The 21,951-nt window shown below is 39.1% G+C and overlaps 1 protein-coding gene across 3 annotated transcripts in view; it reads right to left on the bottom strand.

The window, feature by feature from the left end:
- Positions 1-227: 227 nt before the first annotated feature.
- LOC131114089 (gamma-aminobutyric acid receptor subunit pi) overlaps positions 228-21,951 on the bottom strand; it is a 45,729-nt gene continuing 24,005 nt past the window's right edge. For all 3 annotated transcript variants that reach the window (XM_058064295.2, XM_078793820.1, XM_078793819.1), the window contains 8 exons: positions 19,881-19,993; positions 17,239-17,306; positions 15,979-16,196; positions 11,763-11,845; positions 8,411-8,548; positions 6,675-6,827; positions 6,301-6,491; positions 228-4,967 (listed from right to left, as the gene is read on the bottom strand). In XM_058064295.2, coding sequence (XP_057920278.2) covers positions 4,602-4,967; positions 6,301-6,491; positions 6,675-6,827; positions 8,411-8,548; positions 11,763-11,845; positions 15,979-16,196; positions 17,239-17,306; positions 19,881-19,993 — 1,330 coding nt within the window. In that variant the 3' untranslated portion in view covers positions 228-4,601. The remainder of the gene's footprint in view (positions 4,968-6,300; positions 6,492-6,674; positions 6,828-8,410; positions 8,549-11,762; positions 11,846-15,978; positions 16,197-17,238; positions 17,307-19,880; positions 19,994-21,951) is intronic.

The raw sequence follows: 21,951 nt of genomic DNA on the forward strand, positions 1-21,951 counted from the left end.
CATGTCCTGTAATGTTTGCAACATCAAATGATAACTTCATTTAGCTATTTTTACGCTTCAAAATGCTGCATTCAGGTAAAAACATACATAACATTTGCTTCAATCTGCATTTTTTTTTAACTAATATTGTCTGTATTTCACCACAGTAAAGCATGATTCATGAATATAGTCGAGACAAACAATGATAAAGTGAAGGCGTGCGAGTCAAAGCGCAAAGTGGTGCAGGATTAATTACTTTAATTAATTACTATACTACCAAAATTTGTATTCAGGAAAAAAAAGTCACATCAATCTTGGGTAGCCACTAGTTTTTGTATTTTACAATATGAGGAATAATTTCCACTCCAAAAAGGAATCGTAGCGCCATACAGACATCTGGTCTCCATCCACACTGCTATCATATGGAACGTCCAAACACTGCATTTCTATTTCCACTTTCAAATTGCAGCAATGAGTCACTCGCTGCTTAAAATGAACTACATATCTATCATATATACTTGAATTCTTTTATTGCTGTCATTTCTTTACAATAAACATGCGTGTTGGCGGGATTTATTTACAACAGGTTGCTCAGAACGATATCTATGTCAATATAGTGCTACGGTATTCATACAATTCACATGAAGACGCCCCAGGGTGGCGGTCAACATCACATGAGGTATTATTGGACAATTCCTACAACATGAAAGGGAAAATGGTTCAGTCCATCGCTGAGAAATGTGTCCAATGTCGTAGATTATCACAGTTGATGAAACAAGGCCATTTTGTCCCTGTAATGTCCAAAACCGTTCGTCAGGTCCTTGTGCCCATCAAGAGGAGTCCATGATGAAGTCGGAGCTATGAAGACGCTCTTCATGTTGTAAAATGAAATGTTCCTTTTTTCATTTGCGGTCCTTTTGACAATCGAACTAACTCCCCAACATAAGAGGAAGGTGATCTCTGTCTGTAAAAAGATTGTTCAATCATTGACATGATTTTTTCATTGCGTCGTTGACAATCAAAACATGACGATGGTTCTTTTCCCATCATTTTAAATATAGAATAAACCAAAGTTATATACTGAGAAGCATGCAGGAAGAAGGTATAAAGGAAATATTTGACTATATCATCAGGCAAGGAGGTCATGACGCCATCAATACAAAAATGGATTCAAAACAATGCAGCTGAAATGGTTTCAAAAGGCAATGCGTTACGTGGTCTGCGAGCTTCAGTCCTTTCAAAACACATCAACGAAGATCTGAGACCTGCACGAAGCGTAAATGAACACAAAAAGAGCGAATGTTACAGCAATACTGAATGAACGTGCAGCTTTGTCCGGTTGTCTGATAAACAGTGGCTTAAAAAGTATTCCCTTTGTATTCCCATTTTGCCGTGTTATGACCATAAACCTAAACCAATACTGAAAACATTTGGCTTTGACATGAAAAGATGAATACGAGACCCCATAGCATCTTTTCTTTGAACCCACCTGTTTTCATGCGAGCAAAAGTATTGGAAAATTACTTTGCCTATCAATCATTACATAACACGGAATGTCGATGCTCAGTTTTAGATTTGGTCGGATAGGTTTTGCCTGTGTAGACTACGTACGTTTAGAGGTGAAAACAACATGAAAACCAGAGAACTGCCTGTGGGTAAAAAAAAAAACAAGCTGTGAATCTGGAGGAAGATGGAAAATCAATCAAAACCATTTCACACGTTGGTCGTAATCACTACAACCATTTGGAATGCCCTGAAGAAAAAACATTGACGCATTTGCCAAAGCATTCCATTCCGTTTCTCTCAGAATTCTGTGAGGAATACCCACGGAACATGGGATACCGCACCACCTAATTCAGGCTGTTTGTTCCCAGTGTGAATGGTGTCAGAGTTTTGGTTCGTTCCCAGTGAGGGTTGGATTCCGTCAGAGCTGCCCTTTGTTGGCCTCTGGGGAATATTCTATACCGAAAATTCAACATGGGGCACGGAAGACGATCAGAATTGATGGGAATGTATGTGGGTGGAGCCAAATTCAGGGCAATCTCAGAAGAAAACCTGTTGGAGTCTGCTAAAGACTTAAGACTGTAGTGGGGGTTCACGTTCCACCAGGACAACAACCCAAAACATAAAGCCAAAGCCAAAACGACCCAGTCAAAGTCCAGACCTAAATCCAGAATTCTGAAATCATCTGTCTGACTTTTGTCCCAATTGTCCCAATGAAATAGTTCAAGGGGTATGAATACTTTTTCAAGCCACCGTCTCAGAGGACATGTTGATCTGTTGACTGACTTCCTGCCACCATCAGAAAATGCACTTTTAAACCAATACTGTTTAGAATCTTTGGTTCACATCATCCGTAGCCAACCAGCATCACTCTATGGTGGAAGCTAGCAAAGCTAGCAAAGACTACATCGCATTAAGGTTGTGCTTTGTCTCATTATGTTTCATGATTCATGTATCACTGTAAAAGTGGCTTTAAATGTCCTTTAAAGTATAAATATGTTTTTTTTTTCTTTTTCTTTGTGCTCAGTGGTTGGAGTGAAAGGGACCGAAAATGCAATGGAGGCAAACAGCTTTGCAAATGACAACCGACTCCAGTGAGAACGAGTGGTCGAGAAAATGGAGGGATGGATTGTACGATGTCAATCCAGTGCCAATAACCACGCTCATAAAAACCATAATCACTTTTTTTGTTTTGGCACTCTGGAGGCGGACTTTGAACAGATGCCGCAGTGAAGGTCATCATAGCCTCCATTTTCTCGCTTGTAAGTCAGCAAAAAACACATAGGAGAGTGGTGGTTTTTATGCGCGCGGATTTTGCCACTGTATTGACACCGTATAATAATTACTTAAGTTTCACAGAACTCAAAATTATCAAAAACTGAAAAACAAAAATTTCCGTAGAAAAAAACTTCATTCCTCCACTGTACAACACAAATTGATATAAACATTTAAAAAGAAGTCAAGCAGCAATATAATTCCAGTATAAACACTTTGAGGACATAAAATGATATTTGTATATACTGTAGTTACATGAACTGGTGTTCAATATAACAGCAATACTGTTGCAATGGAAACCAGCATAATGTACACTTCAAAAGGCCTTATTACAATACATGCTGTATAACTTGTATACAGCTGATGATGAACTGCATGAGTATATATTTTTCACTGCAGTAAAAAGGCGTGTCCATGCACAAGAGATGGTCTGTCGTCACGGCGACCATCGTTGTCTCCATTATACAGTATAAAAAAAACATAAATATTACCAGTCAAACTTCCTCCAGTTTTTCGCCAGAATTATGCACCACTTTTCATATACCGTTTCGGTCTTTGTTTCCTTTTCATTGAGTACGAAGGTACCCCCCCTTCCTCTTTTATTGAGTACGAAAGTACCCCCCTTTCCCTCTTTTTATTGAGTACGAAGGCACCCCTCCTCTCCCTCTTTTTTATTGAGTATGAAGGTACCCCTCTCCTCCTTCTTTTTATTGAGTACGAAAGTACCCCCCTCCCTCTTTTAAATGAGTACGAAGGTACCCCTCCTCTCCCTCTTTTTATTGAGTACAAAGGTACCACTCCCCTCCTTCTTGTTATTGGGTACGAAGGTACCCCCCTCCCTCTTTTAATTGAGTACGAAGGTACCCCTCCCCTTTCTCTCCACTCTGCTGGCCGTCTTCACCAACCACAGTCTTCAAACATAAAAGTGATGTTACATTTTCATGTACACATTTCAACCGTCATGTATAAGTATTTCAAACTATATTTATTGACTTTAAAATGTGTTTTCCGTTAATCTGGAACATATTTATATTATTATTGGCTTTTGTACGATTTTTTTTGTCTGACCTTTTGGAACTAAGTCATAATAAAAAACTAGATACATTAGGCTACATACGATACATAAAACATTTGGCTGATTTGATTATGATTTTGTTATGAGTACTATATTTAGTGAACTCATTTAACAGTGACTGATATCAGTATAGTGCGGAGTTATGAGCTTTGTAGGAAATTGTTTGTGCTATTCCCTGTCATGTAATTTACATAAAGACTATACTAGGAAGAACAAGACAGAAAAATATAGGGTTCTATAGTTTTTTAAAACCCTCCATCATAACTGATTCTTCCGCATCGATTTCTCCTTTTTTTTCCATTCAACGCTCTTCCATTTTTTTTCCATTTTCCTCAAAAGTTGTACCTTCAGGCAGAGAGGAAAAATAAAGACGGTATCAATCCATCACAAGTGAGACTAAAAGAGGAACAACCATTCGTCCTGCCTCAGCACTGCTGGACATTTTAGCCATAAATTACAGCTCTATCTTCTCTGTGTTATCCGCTTACCCAGAGCGGAGACGCAATTCCAATAATTGCGCTACAGTGATAAATATGTATATACTTTATGTCACGTTAATGAGTGTCAAAGCTCACCGGTTTGCATCACGGAGGCTAGAACAGCTTAGAATTCAGAGTGGATCCAATATTCAAAGTTTGTGCTCACAAATGAACGCAGTACCGAAGTTATGAAGGCATGAACCTTTTCTTTCCTGTGAAGTCAAACATACAAAAACTCACCTCGTTAGAAACGCTTAAAGTATAATAAAGTCTAAATACTGTGATAAATGCTAAAAGTACAGATAATATGTCCAGTAAAGAAGGTTAACAATGACAAAAGACAAGGGGAAGGTGACTCTTGAGTAGTTGTCTATGTGGTGTGGGTTCTTTATATGACAGCAGCTTATGAAACTGAGCACTTTTCGAAGTGTGGCCAGAAGAGTGAGGCACCAGTTGGTGGGTTCTGGCGGCGGCGCCTCATGTTTGGGCTCGCTGCCCGTTGGGCTCGATGGGCTGGCGGCCAATTCAGTGGAGGCGGGAGCAGGAGCGGGACCCGTGTCGGGCTCCTTGCGTCTCTTTGCCCTTTCGCGGTGGGTGGAGATGGTGGTGACGATGCCGTTCATCTCATCATCCAAGTTGTGCATTTGGTGGCCGTACTGTAGAACAGTTAAAGAGAGTGTTATACTGGGACTGGGAACATCATCATAACTCAAATGGCTTACAGTAGAAAGCAAACCAAACCTGCTAACCAAATACAATGGAACTTTGGTTAGCATCTATACACTAAAATACAGTAAATTTGCCACATTTTACCCTATTAGTATTTTTTTCTATAAGAAATAATGTAAATCTAATTAATTTATTTTAAAAATTAGAGCATAAAAAACCTCTTTGTGACCTTCGAAATAGATTTTTAACATTATAAGAACCCTCTAAGACATGAAATAACATCCATATAGTCACCTTTACACTCAACTTGTATTATATAATAATAGAAAATAAGACATCATATAGACTCAAACATGTTAGCATTGTTACTACCCGTACTTCCTGCGGTGGCTAATTAATTAATGTAACATTTCTGTTACAATAATGACCAATAGTGACTTGAGCTTGTCTTTAAATGTATTTTGTAAATGTCTTGTATTTGTATTTTATTTAATTTAAGCATTGCTATGCTTTAAAATGTTTATAATTCAGGCCAAACATCTTGCTAAAACATGCATATTTCTGATTAATAATAGGCTGTATTCAACCATGAAATTATGATTTATTCGGATATTCTACTATAACTGTGATGTGGTGAGGGATAACTGTAAACGATGAATAAAGTCAATGAGTTATTTCTTGAATTCATTCATGTTTAGCACCTTTTCTTTCGATCTTTCGATAAAGTAACACAAAATGGAGATAAACAAAGTTGCAAGTCCCAGCATTTTGATAAAGAAGGCATGCATAACTGTGTTAGTTAGCAAAGAACTACAGAGTCACTGATGACATCATAGATGGTGCCAGTTTTCCATGTATTTGCAGGCTCCGAACAATACAGTACATCAAGAGCACAGTTGGACTTACGCAATCTATTTATAACACAACATTGACTGCTAACTGAAGCAAAAGTTTGGCCTAAATTCAAATAAAACTCATGCAAACCAAGGTTTGATGATTTGTTTTTTTACTCGATTTCCTGCAGATTTTAAAAAGTTCATCCAGAATTCCGCTGTTCGTAAATGCAACTCAACGTTTGACTAATGTTTAACGTTTAATTAATGGACGTTACTTTCACAAGATCACCTTCAAGCACCCGTTGCAGGTGGTCAAATCTGCATTATTTAGCACAGATTTTAGACTTAGTCTTTCAGTACGCTGACTACCATTTACGACACAAAGTTTCGGTTCCCATCCCGAATTTGAATGCAGTCAACTGATGTTAAACCGCGACTGGGAACTTGAATAACTACCTCAAGTAGAGCAACAGGAGTGTCTCACCATGAGCATGTGCGAGTCGCTATAAGTGAGGGTGCAGAAGTGGGCCACAGCGTACTCGATGAGGGCCCCAAAGATGAAGCTGAAGCAGATTCCCAAGTACACATCGATAGCTTTGATGAAGCAGTTGGCGTTGGGCAGCGAAGTGCGGGCCCCCATCATTAGCGTGGTCATCGTCAACACTGTGGTCACTCCTAGCGTGGAACACAAACTCATTTATTTATGAAGGTAAACATTTGATGTCAATGTCAATCAATGTATTATTATACAAATGGTTGGTTTGTTCCTTTCTACACTTGTCTCACAGTTTGATACCTGGTAAATTCAACCAAACCAAACGAGAAGAAAGAACTTTGAGAAGAAATACTTGTACATACCTATACAAATACGTGCTGGAACAGAGGACAGGGAAATCCAGAACGACACCCAAGACAGGACAACCAGCAGGCTTGAGGGGACGTATGTCTCCAGGATGAAGTATAAGATGCTCCTCTTCAGTTCAAAGTGGAACACCAACTTTGGGTAGTGACCTTTCAGAAAATATATACAAAACATAAGCAAATATCTTGGCTGCACGGCGGTCGGGTGGTTAGCGCACAGACCTCACAGCTAGCATCTCTGTGTGGAGTTTGCATGTTCTCCCCGTGCATGCGTGGGTTTTCTGCGGGTACTCCCGGTTTCCCTCCAAAAACATGCTAGGTTAATTAGCGACTCCAAATTGTCCATAGGTATGAATGTGAGTGTGAATGGTTGTTTGTCTATATGTGCCCTGTGATTGGCTGGCCACCAGTCCAGGGTGTACCCGGCGACTCTCGTGAGGAAAAGCTGTAGAAAATGAATGAATGAATGAATGACACTGTTGCTCTGACTGGTGCTTGTGCGTTTTGCTGTACATTGCAGTAACATTACTGACATCAAGTGACCAGTGCCGAATACCATATATCATTAGCAACAAATATCTAACATTTCCTTGAATACAGTGCATATTTTTCGACAACTAAAAGGCTGCCTTCAACCCCAAAACTGCATGACTTATTGATTAATATATTTTTGAAAAAGCCGCAAAAGTGGTGAGGGATTAATGTACTGTACATACCATTGGGTATGCTCCACAATTTAGCATAAAGCTTAAGACAAAACTAGCAAGTGCTTTATAAATGTAATTTGACATCGAGTTTCAGTCTAACTGCATTTTATTAAATTACATTACATCAGTCAAAATACTTATTTAAAATAGAATGACATCCATCCATCCATTTTCTACCGCTTATCCTCAAGAGGGCAACTGGAGGCATACTGTGGTGGGGTACACCCCGGACTGGTGGCCAGCCAATCACAGGGCACATATAGACAAACAACCATTCACACTCACATTCATACCTATGGACAATTTGGAGTTGCCAATGAAGCTAGCATGTTTTTGGAATGTGGGAGGAAACCGGAGTACCCGGAGAAACCCCCCAAAAATCCCTAAAAAAGTAAGAATTATTTATACTGCATCTTTAAAAAGTGTTTTTCTTTAATAATTCAACTTTCTGCTACTAAAATCATGTTTTGTTTTGTTTTTTTCTTCTGATATTACATTTTTTATTTTCTCTCAATATTTTGACTTTATACTTGTGAAGTGACTTCTGGGTTTTTCCATTTTTTTGCTGTTTTTTTCTGTTTTAGTTTTCGTGTATACTTATATTTTTAGAATGTTCTATGGACTATAATAGCAAAACAGCATTGGGTTGTAATTGACCCCCAGCCGTACTTTGGACATCCCTTGGCTTCAAGTGTCATTAATTGATATTTTTATCAGTAACTCTATGATACAGTACATTGGAACGTAACCTCTGTGTCTAGTTGGCATCTGCAGTACTGAATATGTATTTTTTATTCACAAGGGAATATGTTCTCAAGGACAACAAACAGTTATTGGCCTTCATGTCATTGGATCAAAAAGGTGTTTAGCCTCGGGTTGTTGCTGCCGTTTGGTCATGCTAACGATGCGCTCATCACATGCTCAGATGCAACCAGGGTTCTACTGTGGTTTTTGTGACTCGGCCTTATACAGTACATGCATCAGATACCATGAATGTGTACAAGTATTAAGAGTATACGGAGTTACCGGTTTCGTAGATAGCCTCTGACACGGAAGTGTAGTGGTCCTCGACTGTGTACTGAGCAAGTTGAAGGGTGTCCAGGCCGCTGACAGACTCATTCCCCCTGGTCCAGTAGAACATGACATCGTTGATATTGTAGCCCCCTGGAGAGGAAAAAACAGATGAAAATGAATCAAAACATAGCACCGGTGAGGACACCTTGGAAAGTGAATTAACTACTGTACTAAGTTCTGCCCCTCCCACGGTTGGGTTATTATGGGATTACAAGTTTCAGTTGGCGGTAAAGTCCCTCTTAGAGCAGTTCAAGCGCACGAGTCCTCAGGAAGGCTATATTAAAGAGGATGTGTTCCCCTTGAGGGGCATCTACTGTGGGCAAGGCAATACGACATTCAAAGAGCTGCAACAGCACCCCCCCCCCACCCCCCCATCCATTTCCCAAAGATTCAACCATTTTGCCTCTAGCAAATAAACACGACACAGTACGGCCGAACAATTTGTTTGCTGATCAAATTTGCAATTCCACTCAACCAATCGCCCAAGCTGCTTTTTTTTTTTTTTCAGTGTTCCTGATTCCCCCGAGATTATCCGTGTAGTCTACTGTACACATACAGTACACACAGTACATACAGTATACAGTTTCACTCTACTGCAGACCTGCAATATAAAATAAAGCAGCTTGTGCCCACCCACACATACCCTTGGGGGGGGGGGGGGTGGTAGTGGTGGAGCTGCTGAATGGCAAATACTTTCTTCATGTACTTTGAATGGCTTCAGTTGTAGCAACTGCAGTTGGTCAAGGATTGTGCAGTAATGCCTGGATTATCGGTTCTAAAACCGACGGTGATAAATGAATTTCAGCTAAGTAGGATTCCTTATTTGTAAATGGAATATTTATAGAAAACCTGTTTACAGCCTTCTAATTAAGCTAATTATTTCTAATTATTTCATTTTCATTCTTGCATGACAGCAATAGCTTTTATTGTTTTGATACTATGATGTAATTTTCTGTCATATTTGTACATTTGATTGTACATGGTAAATATTGATTTGGAGCATGCCTCGGCCTTAGTGAATAAATATTTGGTCCATGTCTATGAATATTCTCATTCATCCAAGTCAGTGTATTCACAGGGCATCGAATCGATGATAGCGGGACGATTCCGGTGAAAATACCCAGACTGGAGCTGTCTTATGTAGTCCTGAGTATGAACTGATGAAATCTGCTCAGATGGGAGGCAAAATGTCTTCTAAGACAACTCAAACAGTCCAGTTGAGATCGATTCAATGCCCTGAGAATACGATAACCATGAACACGAAACCTCTACCGAGATGTTAATATTTAATATGTTCTCAATCAATGTTGTCAAAGTTATCAAGCAAACAAAGTTTGACACAAATAGGAATTGTTAACGGATATGCATTTGTGATGAAACACACTAATCATAATGCATATTGCGCCAGCCTTAGAAACCTTTTCATAACCCAGATTGAATATTAATTCAATAACAAGTATGGCCACTGCTCACATATACTCAAATATCACAACAATAGGGGTGTGTAGTTGTGTAAAACTACACTTAGTTGATCTAATGTCTTTAGCTACATAAAAAGGGCAACATACGTTATTCAAACCACAATCATAACAACAGTATTAAATCATAACGTCTGCAGTGATTTTATTTAATACGTTTTTGTGCTTTCCCTTTTATTTCCCTTGTCTAGTTCTTATTTTGTAGTTCTTCCTGGTTTGGTCCACCTTGTTTGGTGCCACTTTTACGCTCCTGTTCTTACCCACCTGCCGCTAATAAAGTCAAAATATAGCAATAAAGTCATAATTATGAAAAGAAATTTTGCAAGTTTGCACAGATATGCAAAAACAGCTGTCATTTTAGGAGAATAAAGTTGTTAAAATTTTATTCTAACTAGAAAAAATCATAATTTTACACAAGAATTATGTCATAAAATTAGGAGGAGCATAAAGTTGAAAAAAAAATGCATGCTTTCAGTTTTTAAATATGTGCAGAATTGAATGTCTTGGGTGTGTTTCCCACATTGTTCACCAGAGGGCGCAAAAGATACAAAAGCGGGACTAAAGTGTTGTGTAGCTGCTGTACATTAATTACCTGTCATGGAGCCATGTTGTGGAATGCTTGAATAATTAACCGGAGCGTGCTTAATAAAGGGCGATGGTTGATGGTTCAACAGCTATTTGTTCTCCCTATCTTGGCTTGACAATTATGGGAACATCTTGTCGAAGAGATGGAACTAATACTGGTAAAGTATTCGTTGAAAATGATATTGTTCACACCGCCATTAAATATTTTAGTGCAATCCTGATATTAAAGCTCAGCGTCTCCCGACTTTCTGCATAACTTTGAAAGAGATAAATCTTTGACAACAAATTAACACATGCGAGAAAGGTGGGAGAATAAAGGACAAGAGAAAGAAGAGCGAGATGAAAGAGGAACTTGAAGAAAGTGTAAGAGACGAGAGGTGCGGATATTTAGCCAGGATTTCTCGAGGCAGCGGAGGAAGGATCCATCATCCTCTCAGTTACTTAACTTCAACCTCCAGATGTCTTTTTGTCTGTGAAGGAGGATTGTGGCTCCTTCGCTGTTTCATTTGGCGCTTGAGGTCTTGGTGGGCTTTTGGCAGGGACCACAATAAGCTAAGCCTGCATGGCTGTCTTTTACAGATCAAGAATGACGACAGATCAGAGAGGCTGGATGGAACTCCTTTTTTTTTTATATAGTTTTTTTTGCACATATAATTTTGTTTTATAAACCTGTGCTGGGCTGCACAGTGGATGAGTGGTTACAGTGCAAGGCCACACAGCTAGAAGACCCGAGTTCGATTCCACCCTCGGCCATCTCTGTGTGGAGTTTGCATGTTCTCCCTGTGCATGTGTGGGTTTCCTCCCCCATTCCATAAACATGCAAGGTATGAATGTGAGTGTGAATGGTTGTTTGTCTATATGTGCCCTGTGATTGGCTAGCCACCAGTCCAGGGTGTACCCCGCCTCTGGCCAATCACGTATCAGTATACTCTCAATGAGCCTGTCAACCCATTGCAGGAGGTTAGTATATAAAACCGTATAACTGTGTCATCTTACTATGAACACTACATGACAAATATACAAATAAGTACCAATATGAGTTTCAAATAACTATTTTAAAGTTTTGCCAGAATGTTTGGATCTGAACATCACATTCATTGGGGTGCTGCGATGGTCTCAGCCTCCTTTGGGCTCCCTCTGGTGGACAGAGGACACTTTGCAGCACCAGCAACCATTTTCTATGCTGCTTGTGCGTTAAAATAAAGTTTGGATGTGGTAGCGCAGCAAAAAGGAGGACTTACAGCTCTCCAGTTGGAGTGTGCAGGTCTGCTTGTCCATTGGGTACTTGGTCAAATCCATGTTGCAGGCCACAGTGGTGGTAATCCTACAGGACATGAATGCAGCGTTTGTTAATGCATCCCAAATTTCAACTGTACAGTATGTTGATGAAACGCATTTGCAAGTGATTATATATAGATTTCAACTATGAATAAACACCAAAAAAACAATCATCAGCAAAAAATGAACAAACAGTATATGTATATTTTCCAGTCCCACTTTTTTCATAGTTTGGCTGGTGCTATGACTTATATATAAAAACATTGTACTGCATAAAACAGTATATTATCCTTTATATGTGCTGCATTTAGGTTAAAATGGGATTATGGTTTGTTTTTGGTGACACCCAGTGGCCGCAACAATTCAGTGATTTGAGCTTATGATGCAGTTAATCGCACAAATTGAGTGATACAGAACATACGGAATACTTTTTAAAAGGTTTTCCCCTTGCAGATGATTTATGGGTAAGTGATCTACCAAGACAAATGTCATAAACGTATGATTTTCAGTCTATTTTTATTCATTTGTCGATACCCAAATGAAGTTTAGGTGTTAAAATTTTGGTGTCATGTTACGTATTGGAAGTATCTTCATTGAAAATATTCTGACATTTATGAAAGAGGTATATTTTTAATGTATCCTTATCCTTAAAAATATGACATATATTACAATTATAGTTTTGAGTTCAGTCTGTACAGCACATATAAATAAATAGATTTTATTAGTTTCTCAATAGAATTTCAAATGGGGTGGGGGGGTGAAAACCTTTCTGTGCCGCGGGGGAGCATGACAGAAAATAAATGAGAGCCACTGGTGTAAACATTGCCCCCCCCCCCCTCTTCTGGCTTCGTCTTCTTCAACTTGTGTATTTAATCTTGTCGGGAGCGGTGCCATGACAAAATAAATAAAATAAGCTTTCTCTGATGATACTGTAAATATCAGTAAACTTATATTCCAGTGCGATTTACATACCGTATGTTTGTTTCCTCTTCACTACGCACTTTTTGACTCAGCCGACTCCAGAGTGACTAATAGTCTGGAATATATGGTAATTACAGCAAGTCGTGCATGACTTAAATAATAACTGATGCACTGCAGGGAAAAAAGTCCATACTTCTGTTATACATTTCTGCAAAAATTATATAGTTAAAATGCTTTTTTCATATACTGGCTTGGTGCATAAGTCCAGTATTCTAACAATGACAAACATGCATTAAATGTAATTGTTTTGTGCGCAGGGTTGATAATGCCTAAAAATGATAAGGCACATTTTTGATATTTTTTTTCAAATAAATTCCGAACAGCAACCCTGTCCGTCTAAATTACTCTCCTGATTGTGATTTTATCACCGGCCTTTTAATGTGAATGAATCCCCAGACGTTGTTTCAATGAATCTCTGCTCCAAACCACTCTACTGTACATTTATCTCAGTGCTTTCTCATGTATTCCCTTAGGCAAAGCACTGAAACATTTACCAAAGCGCAAACACCTCATTCCTCACCGCACTCTTTCCTCAGCCACAATTCCCAAAGGTAGAACCGCCACCCCCATTCTTGTGGCCTGTTTCACTCTCCCCAGGATAAGCTACAGTACTGTATGTGCGCGTATACAACATAGATGAATGAATGGATTGCCACAATAAAAGTGAAGAAAAATGAAAGGGCGATGTCTTTGTATGGCGTGTAGAGATATGATTAAGGGTTCAGGCACGGGTGACCAAAGTGCATCGCAGGGGCCATTTGTGGCACGTGGCTGTTTTTTTTTTTTATTATCCCGTAGAAATTTCTAAAAATATAATTTAACAAGAAAACAAAAAAGAGTTCCGAGAATGATGTCAAAATATTAAAAGCTGTATTTTTATGAGAATAGTGTTATAATATTATTAGTAAAAATAGCATTTTAATAGTATAATGTTAAAATATAAAATTCTTATGACAAAGAATTTTTTTTAAATAAAAAAAATATATATATTTTAAAAAATATTTTTTTAATATCGAATATTTTTTTCGAATTTTAATTTTTGGTGACAATTTGAGAAGAATCTTCTTCTTTCTCTTTGGGCTTTTCCCTTCAGGGGTCGTAACAACAAACAAATCTCCTCCATCCAAACATGTAATGTCCCTCTGATGTACTCCTTCATGATCCTATCCATCCTGGTCACTCCCAATGAGAACCTCAGCATTCTCATCTCTGTTACCTTCAGTTCTGTTTCCTGTCATTTCTTTAGTGGCACTGTCTGTAGACCAAACAACATGGCTGGTCTCACCGCAGTTTCCTTTCATTTCAGCTGAAACTCTTCCTCCTCCTTTTCACAATTTCCACTGTTGACCCCAAGTACTTTAAATTCTCCACCTTCACACAAGAATAAACTCTGAATATTATGAGTTAAAACAATGTCGTAGTAGCAGAGAGTTGAAATATTAAAGTATTTTTTCAAAAACTCGTAACATTATGAGAAACAAACCAAACAAAATGAAGTTTTGTTCTTGAAATACGTACAACTGGTTTAGAAAATATCAAAGTGGCCCGTGCATCCTTTCACTTTTCATTAAGTGGCCCATGGTGGACCCCCCCTTAGGGTTGGGGCTGGAATCATTGTTTGTCTGCATGTACCATGCAACTGACTGAGGATGAATGAGGATGGGGCGGATGAATGGGGCGGATAGAAATAAGACAAACACACAACAGACACGCCCTCCTGGCAGCAGCGTGCCATCCATTATGAGGGATGTAATCCGGTGAAGCCCAACTGAACTGAGTGGGAATACCCAACTCAATTTCGCCACTGCAATATATCCCCATAAATGTCTCCCCCGCTTTGTTGATTGCGTCGCTGCCAATTGCAACAGCGAGGATGTCTCCCATGTGAAATTTGACCTCTTTACTTTGTTGTAGTTCAGAAGAAGTTCACAATCATTGGGTGCAATATCTCAAATTGGTTGCTGAGTCGAGGATTCGGGACTGCAGACTGAGTCTTACATCACCCATTGATAAAGTTAAAGAATACTATACAAAAAAACCATAATCACAGAATAATCATCAGAATACTCTCAATTTTGATCACTCTACACAACTCATTAATGCCGGCTCTTGTTCACAAAGCAATACATGTTAGAAATACTTTATAAGGCTCGCTGAGCTACGTTCACATATTCAATTGTTCCATGAAATTATATTCATTTATTGCCAAAAGTCTATTATGTTAATTTTGTAGCATATCTCGTTAATGTACTGCTTCCAATGGTGTATGTTCGATTATGCCATAACAATGTCATCTGCCCAGGGCCTTCGGAATCAGCAGTGCAGGCCCATGTCACATGCAATCAATCAGATTTCAAACTCATCAGTGCCAGTCAGTGTTGTCAGAATTTGTGATCAAAGCCGATTCCATAACACCCAAAGTTACCAATGTAACTTGAATGCATCATTACATGAATGGCAGCACCTAATTGTTGTTGTGACATGAAGAAATGAGACAGATATGGAGTTGTTCATCGGTATATCTGAGTTATTTAAAAAAATATATATGTCAGCCGGAAAATGATTTGTTTACCACTTTGACTGGAAGTCTTGTGTGACGTATTTTTTTATTTTAATTTTTGTCATGGGCCGTGGACAGTAGGTCACACAGTCAGCAGATTGAGTCTCTGCTTGGGCATCTTTATGCAGAGTTTGCATGTTCTCCCCGTGTTTTCTCCGGGTACTCTCACATTCCAAAAACATGTTAGGTTAGCTGGAGACTCCAAATTGTCCATATTTATGAATATGAGTGTGAACGGTTGCAACATGCAAAGAAGATGGATGTTTTCTGCATTGACAAAAATTGTTTCTGTTGTGTAGAGGCTTGTATTTTGTAGTTGTGGATGTATATTATTAATGGTTTCTATAATTGTGACGTAGCAGGGGTGCTATTAAGAAGTGGATTGGGTTGTTAAGTCTCCACGTTCCACCCGCCACTGTGAGGACCGTTGCTGCTTTGACAGCATATAGTTCTTTGTATTGCACGATCGTATGCGCCTCCTCACCTACAATCCATTGATTGCAGCATTGACACAACTCCCTGCTCTGCAATTACACCTCAAACTCAAACCCACGTTTCTTCATGAGCCTTAGCCAATTACTAATTTAAAAAAAAAAATCCAACAATCAATAAACCAGCAATTCCGTTCATTGTCTGACCTCAGCGCATAAAGGACGGTCCCATTTGGGAAGATGCGGATCAGTCTATTCTCCACAGTGATGTCGTGAAGAAAAGACTTCTTCGAGTCCACAATGAAGGTGTCAGGAACCCAGAGCAGCTCCACTAGCCGTCCATCCAGGCTCAGGCTCTTGTTGCCTTCAAAGACCAAACGCTCATCTGTCCAGCGCTGCCGGAGGAATATGGTGGCCGTGTAGTCCTGAAAGATGGGGGCCCAAAGGTCATAAGAATTCTAATGGATTTCTTCACGAAGCAGGTCCCAAATATGCTGACAGACAAGTAAGGTTTTCACAGACCATGACATCCCTGTGTACTTTGTGAGTATTTTTATTGTTGGATATTGATAGCCTCGGGTCTCTGAGCCCCTTTGTGCCTAAAGCAATTGAATCCAGAACATTACATTAAGTCAGCAACTTAGCTACTATGCCCGAGAGCACACAGCGGGGTCCACGTGCCGTGTGTTATTATGTGTGGATCAGTCTTGTCAGGGTTGATGACTTTGGATCTTCCCGCTGTGTTTCTTCATTGCTCATCAAATGCGATGTTCTGCTAATGTCAGGTAAGTGATGGCAAATGTTCAGATAATTGCTTTACAAACGGGGTTGAGATGGCGGCATTTGCTCGGTTTCTGAAGGGCTCGACTGAAATGGGCAGCAGTCAAGATGGGGTTTATAGCTGGGGGTCTTTTTTGAGGGAAAACACTTCCTAGCTCAGGGGTGTCCAAACCTTTTTCACCGAGAGCTACTGAAAAATGAAAGGATTCTAACTCATTTTCCTTAGTTGGAACGCTTGTGAATAATGGGCAAAATTCCACAAGTTTGTGTGCCGGTGTATTTTTTCTTCAGTCATATGCACGTGTTGCACAACTTTGATTGTGCTATGTGAGTGTGTTAAGAAAGCCGTCTATTAGACTGAGCTATTATAGACCCAATCTATAGGTGTAATAATGCGATCTAAGAGTTTTATAGTTAATTCTTCAAAGTGTAAAGTCAAAATACTATGTGCATTGTGCATAATACAGCCGGAAAATATACACTGAAATTCAGTTTTTTTTCATTTTTTTTACTTGGTCAAATCATGTGGTAACACCTGCAGATTGCAGAACGGCACATTTGTTTAACATTTGCATTACAAATGATATACGGGTGCAAAAATCTGTCAGTGCTATGTGTTCATATATATTTGTATTAAGTGTGAATCACAGTCATAATAAACACACACAATGACAAATATTGTCTTACCATGTTGATCTCTGAAATGGTGTCAATGCTGGCGATGTCCAAGCTCATACCGACCGTAACAGGGCCGTCTAGAAAGAAAGAAGAAACTGTATTCTTCTGCGTCTCATACATTAAATACATATACAGTATATTTGTCATTGAAGCGTTAGCGCCTTATAGCTTATGTTTCTCGTATCGTGAATGTATCTGTACCTGGAATGGCATTTGAGTGAAAGAAGACTTCTCAGTTGAACTGTTCTGTTAACGCCCGATATTGTTTGCAACAAAAAGTTCAAGTCGGACATCCGCTTTGAGAGCACTTTGGAGGTCAGAATGTTTGTCATTCGTTGTTTGTTATTCATTGCATGTCATTCACAGCTCGACTGTAAAGTTGTCTGGTACAGTTTGCCTCCATCCCGGAGTCTGTCTAGTCATTACATCGCTGTGTCCAAAGCTATAATGGAATTCTGGTGTAGGCTTTGGCATTGTCTTGTATACTGGTGGTGATTGAGAACCATGCCATCTCAACTTTTGGCACAATCAACAACTATCATTCGTCGAGCGTGAAATTCCTTTATGGAATTACAGTTGTGACCATTAAAAATGATTTCTTATTTTTCCTTATTTATCATTTCACAAAGAGAATTTAATGAGCCCTGTGGTGCCCTCCGTTTCTCTGCGGTTACGCGTTAGAATTCAATGTATTCCACACAAGATTGTTAGTGTGGATAACACACAAACATAATACAAAGCTCTGCAATCTCTGATAATCTAAATGTGCATACATTTAGATTCCTGGCAGCTAAATCCTTTTTTTAAAAAAAGAAATAGCAAAAAACATCTGAGCTGAGTCAGAAGAATCCCAATTCTACCAAAACTCAAGGCTATTTTAGACTAATTCATAAAAAAATAGTTTTGTTTGGCCTTTATGCATTATACAGTAAAGTCTCGTTATATCGATATCGGTTATAACGAATTACTACTTATTACGATACTATTTTCATTTCCCGGCAAATTTCTAGTCTTTTATGATATAATTAGTTCCGTTAGTACGATACCCGGTTATTATGATAATCTGGTTACTACGATGCCCTTTTCATCTCCCGCCAGCCAATTTGGTCTGCTTATATCGATACAAAAGCAGCTTAAATCAATCTTTGCTTAAGGATTTCAATACCAAAAAAGAACACGGCCAACGGCTGCTTCCAGTCAACTTTATTTTTCACACTTCCACCACCAGAGCGCAGCACACACACCGATTCCCGCACTTCCTGGTTCACAGGTCATGCTCAACCCGCCCCACATAGCTGGCCAAACACATGCCTGCAACAGAAGAACCAACTGACATAGCATACACACCTATTCCAACGAAGACACAAGCGTACAAATACATGTATTTAATTGTGTTGTATTCAGATTTCATATGTACATGCTGGCGTTCGTTGGTTCTTCTATACCAGGGGTCAGCAACCTGCGGCTCCAGAGCCGCATGTGGCTCTTCAGCCTCTTTATTGTGGCTCCCTTTGCGATGCTTGAATATTTTTAACACCCGAGTGGGGAAAATGCATGTCTTTTGTAATGAGTTTTAAAAAATCCAACTTTGTCTGAGACCATGAATGCATCCTGAGTGAGTTCTGACTGCTATCCAGTTCAGTACATGAAGAAAAACAAGTAATACTTACCTACAAATCTAAAAAATAAATTCGAGATAATTTAAAAACAGCGGCATGGGAACTTGTTTTTACGTTTACAGTAGTTTACACATACATTTATGTAAGTTTATCTCCAATACTAGCAAGAGTACTCCAACTCGTCTTTTCTTATCTGAACTACTTTGATACCCCCAAATTCCCTCCAATGTTGTTTTAAACATACTATATGTTTTGCGGCTCCAGGCTATTTTTCTTCAGTGGGCATTGGGTAAAATGGCTCTTTTCATAGTAAAGGTTGCCGACCCCTGTTCTATACTATAGAACAATGTCGAGTGCATTATTGCCCACTTTTAATGCAGTTCGGCGCAGGATCGGATATATGGATAGTCGGACGGTTATATCGGTATTTTTTCCGACTCCCGAGAATATCAATATAACGAGACTTTACTGTACTTATACTTGTCTGTGCATTCTAAAGATAAGAGCTAAAAACAGCTTTAAAAAAGGCCTGCAAAGACATAAAAATCATGAAATCATCATAAACATCTCTCAAACCCTCCAACAATCTTTAATGGTTTTATATCCATGCCGTGGCCCTGTAGTAACAGGTATAGTCATGATAACATAATACTTACAGTATTTTGCCATACATTGGTAATTGTATGCATTACCGGGACTTTTAGAAAAAAAAAATAACAACGGTGAGCCGCAAGGATCAAATGTGAAGGCATGTGTGAAAGACGTGATATTGAATATGATTGGGTCATATTGCAGCAGGTCTGGTTGCCCATTTGTTAGACATGTTAGTAGTTATTATTATGGGACAAAACCATTGAGGAGGATGTCAAATTTCCCATATGATTTCAGCTTCGTAGAGTATAGTGATTGTTTTGGTAAGTTGAAATGAATACTTTTTTTTTTATCACTGTCAAGGGAATTCCAATATGACTTCTCTGTGGAATCAATATTTCCCAAGGCATTTCTCCAGTGACGTGGTTGCAGATTCCTTACTGTCAAAGAAAGGCCTCAGGTACTTGTTATATCCTTTCATAAGCTTCTGGATGGTTGGAGGTAGTATTTCTCCTTCCTTCACTTCTGCATTGAGCATGGTGCTCTCCAACAACCTGAGAATGACAAACAAAGCAAAACAGTGAGGCAATCCTGATTAATTTAAATTTTGTCATGCTTTTGCATTATACCAGGCACATTTTGTCTCCTGTTTACCGTATCTGGTATTAGTTTGGTTCGACTGCAAAACCTAAAAACACATATTGAGGGAAGACTCAGCAGGATACAAATTGGATTAAAGAATGAAGCTCATACATGAAAGGCTTGTTTCAATTGTTTTGAATTATTTTGTTTCAGAATATTTTATGCTAAACACCCGTCTCCCATGCTCATGCATTTTAATTGGTGGCTTTCAAGAAAAGCATGGTCTTCTTTACCATGAGTGCTATCCTTTAAAGGCTCATTGGAGTGTGGAAGATCATTATATTGCGAGAAATTGCGGCATGCAATGGAAAAAAAGATTCTTGTTTTTCCCTCATCAGCGGTATGTGTTTGTGTGGAAACTGGCAAATAAATACCAAACACTTTCTTGTGGAGAAAAAAAAAAAAAGCTCCTAGGCACAGGCGATGATGTAAGAGGGGAACGAAGGCATCGAGATCAAGCCGTGTGCAGCGATAGGAGTCGTTTTCCCTCCACAAGCTGACAGAATCGGATTCTTTTCTGTCGTTTTTATACTTCAAAGTAAAAATTTGTGATAAAGACAGCAAAAATATAACGGGACTGTATTTTTTTTTCACAATGTCCATCAAATATAAAAAAAAATACACAGCCCACCAGAAGTATTGCAACAACTGAGGCCATTTTCTTTATTTTTTCTGGTAGACTGAAAGCATTTGGTTTTAAAAAGATGAATGTGAGACCATAGATCGACGTTTCAGCTTTTATTTATTTTAAGTATTTACAACAGGACCCACCCATTTCTCATTTGAGCAACAGTATTGACTGACGTGTGTTTTGTTGCCCAGGTATGTTCAATCAACACATTGATCAACAGATTGGGTAGGATGGGTTTTGCCTGTGTGGATGGCATTTAGAGGTGAAAACAACATGAAAACCAAAAAGTTGTCTGTGGGTGAAAAACAATCAGAACCATTGGCATTGCTCCTCGAGAGTACAACCACTTGGATTGTCCCAAAGAAGAAATAAACCACTGGTGTACCATGTAACAAAAAACATAAGCATTCGAAGTGAAGGTATCACTATGCCACTAGCAAGGAGAATAAGTAATATATAATAATAATAACTACTCATTTCATGTCTTTCTAACCATCAAAATCTTGTCACTTTACATGAGCTTTTGTGCAAACCCCTGCAGATCGACACTCTGAAACGACGTTGAGATCCACCATAACAGCATCCAAAACCACAGAGTTTGTTGGAGGAGTTATACTGTGGAACCGCCAAAGTTAAACAAGCCATTCACTGGTGGTATTGCAGTTTGTTATAATTACAGAGCCATGTTTCTATTGATGTGAACAATAAAGTGTTGGACCGCCACAGATTTAGAGTTCTGTTCGCCCTCGCTCACAAACAATTTCTAATTTTGCATAGTCAAAGGCGCATCAGCATACTTAAGGAGAGTGCTATTCAATTTGCAAGCGATAGCTAACAACCAGCTTAGCATAGTGCAAACAGTTATCAAACAGAATGAAGCCTTACTCACGGTCGAACCAAAACAACAACAAAAAAACTTCCTCAACCCAGTGTGTGCGCACCACTGTGGAAGCCTGCATCGAGCCTTTGCTTTAAGTGGGTGTCATTTAGTGAAAACACATAGCAAAACAGGAGATTCAACCTCAGATCTTCCCGATGTCCTGACTGTGTGGCCATCATGCTAATCAGTAGGCCACTTTGCGGCCATCAGCCCGTCTAATAAGAGCTGAAGTAAAACGCCCAGAGCTCCCCAGCTCAGACCAGACGAGGAAGTTTAGCAGAGGAACGGAGAGCATGATGCTTAAAGAACTCTGCAGAAATCCTAAAATAACATCACAGGACCGACAGGAAGCTCTTCCC

The sequence above is a fragment of the Doryrhamphus excisus genome, linkage group LG10 (assembly GCF_037039965.1).
Source record: "Doryrhamphus excisus strain RoL-2023G ecotype Guam linkage group LG10, RoL_Dexc_Guam_v1.1, whole genome shotgun sequence".
NCBI classification, from domain to species: domain Eukaryota; kingdom Metazoa; phylum Chordata; class Actinopteri; order Syngnathiformes; family Syngnathidae; genus Doryrhamphus; species Doryrhamphus excisus.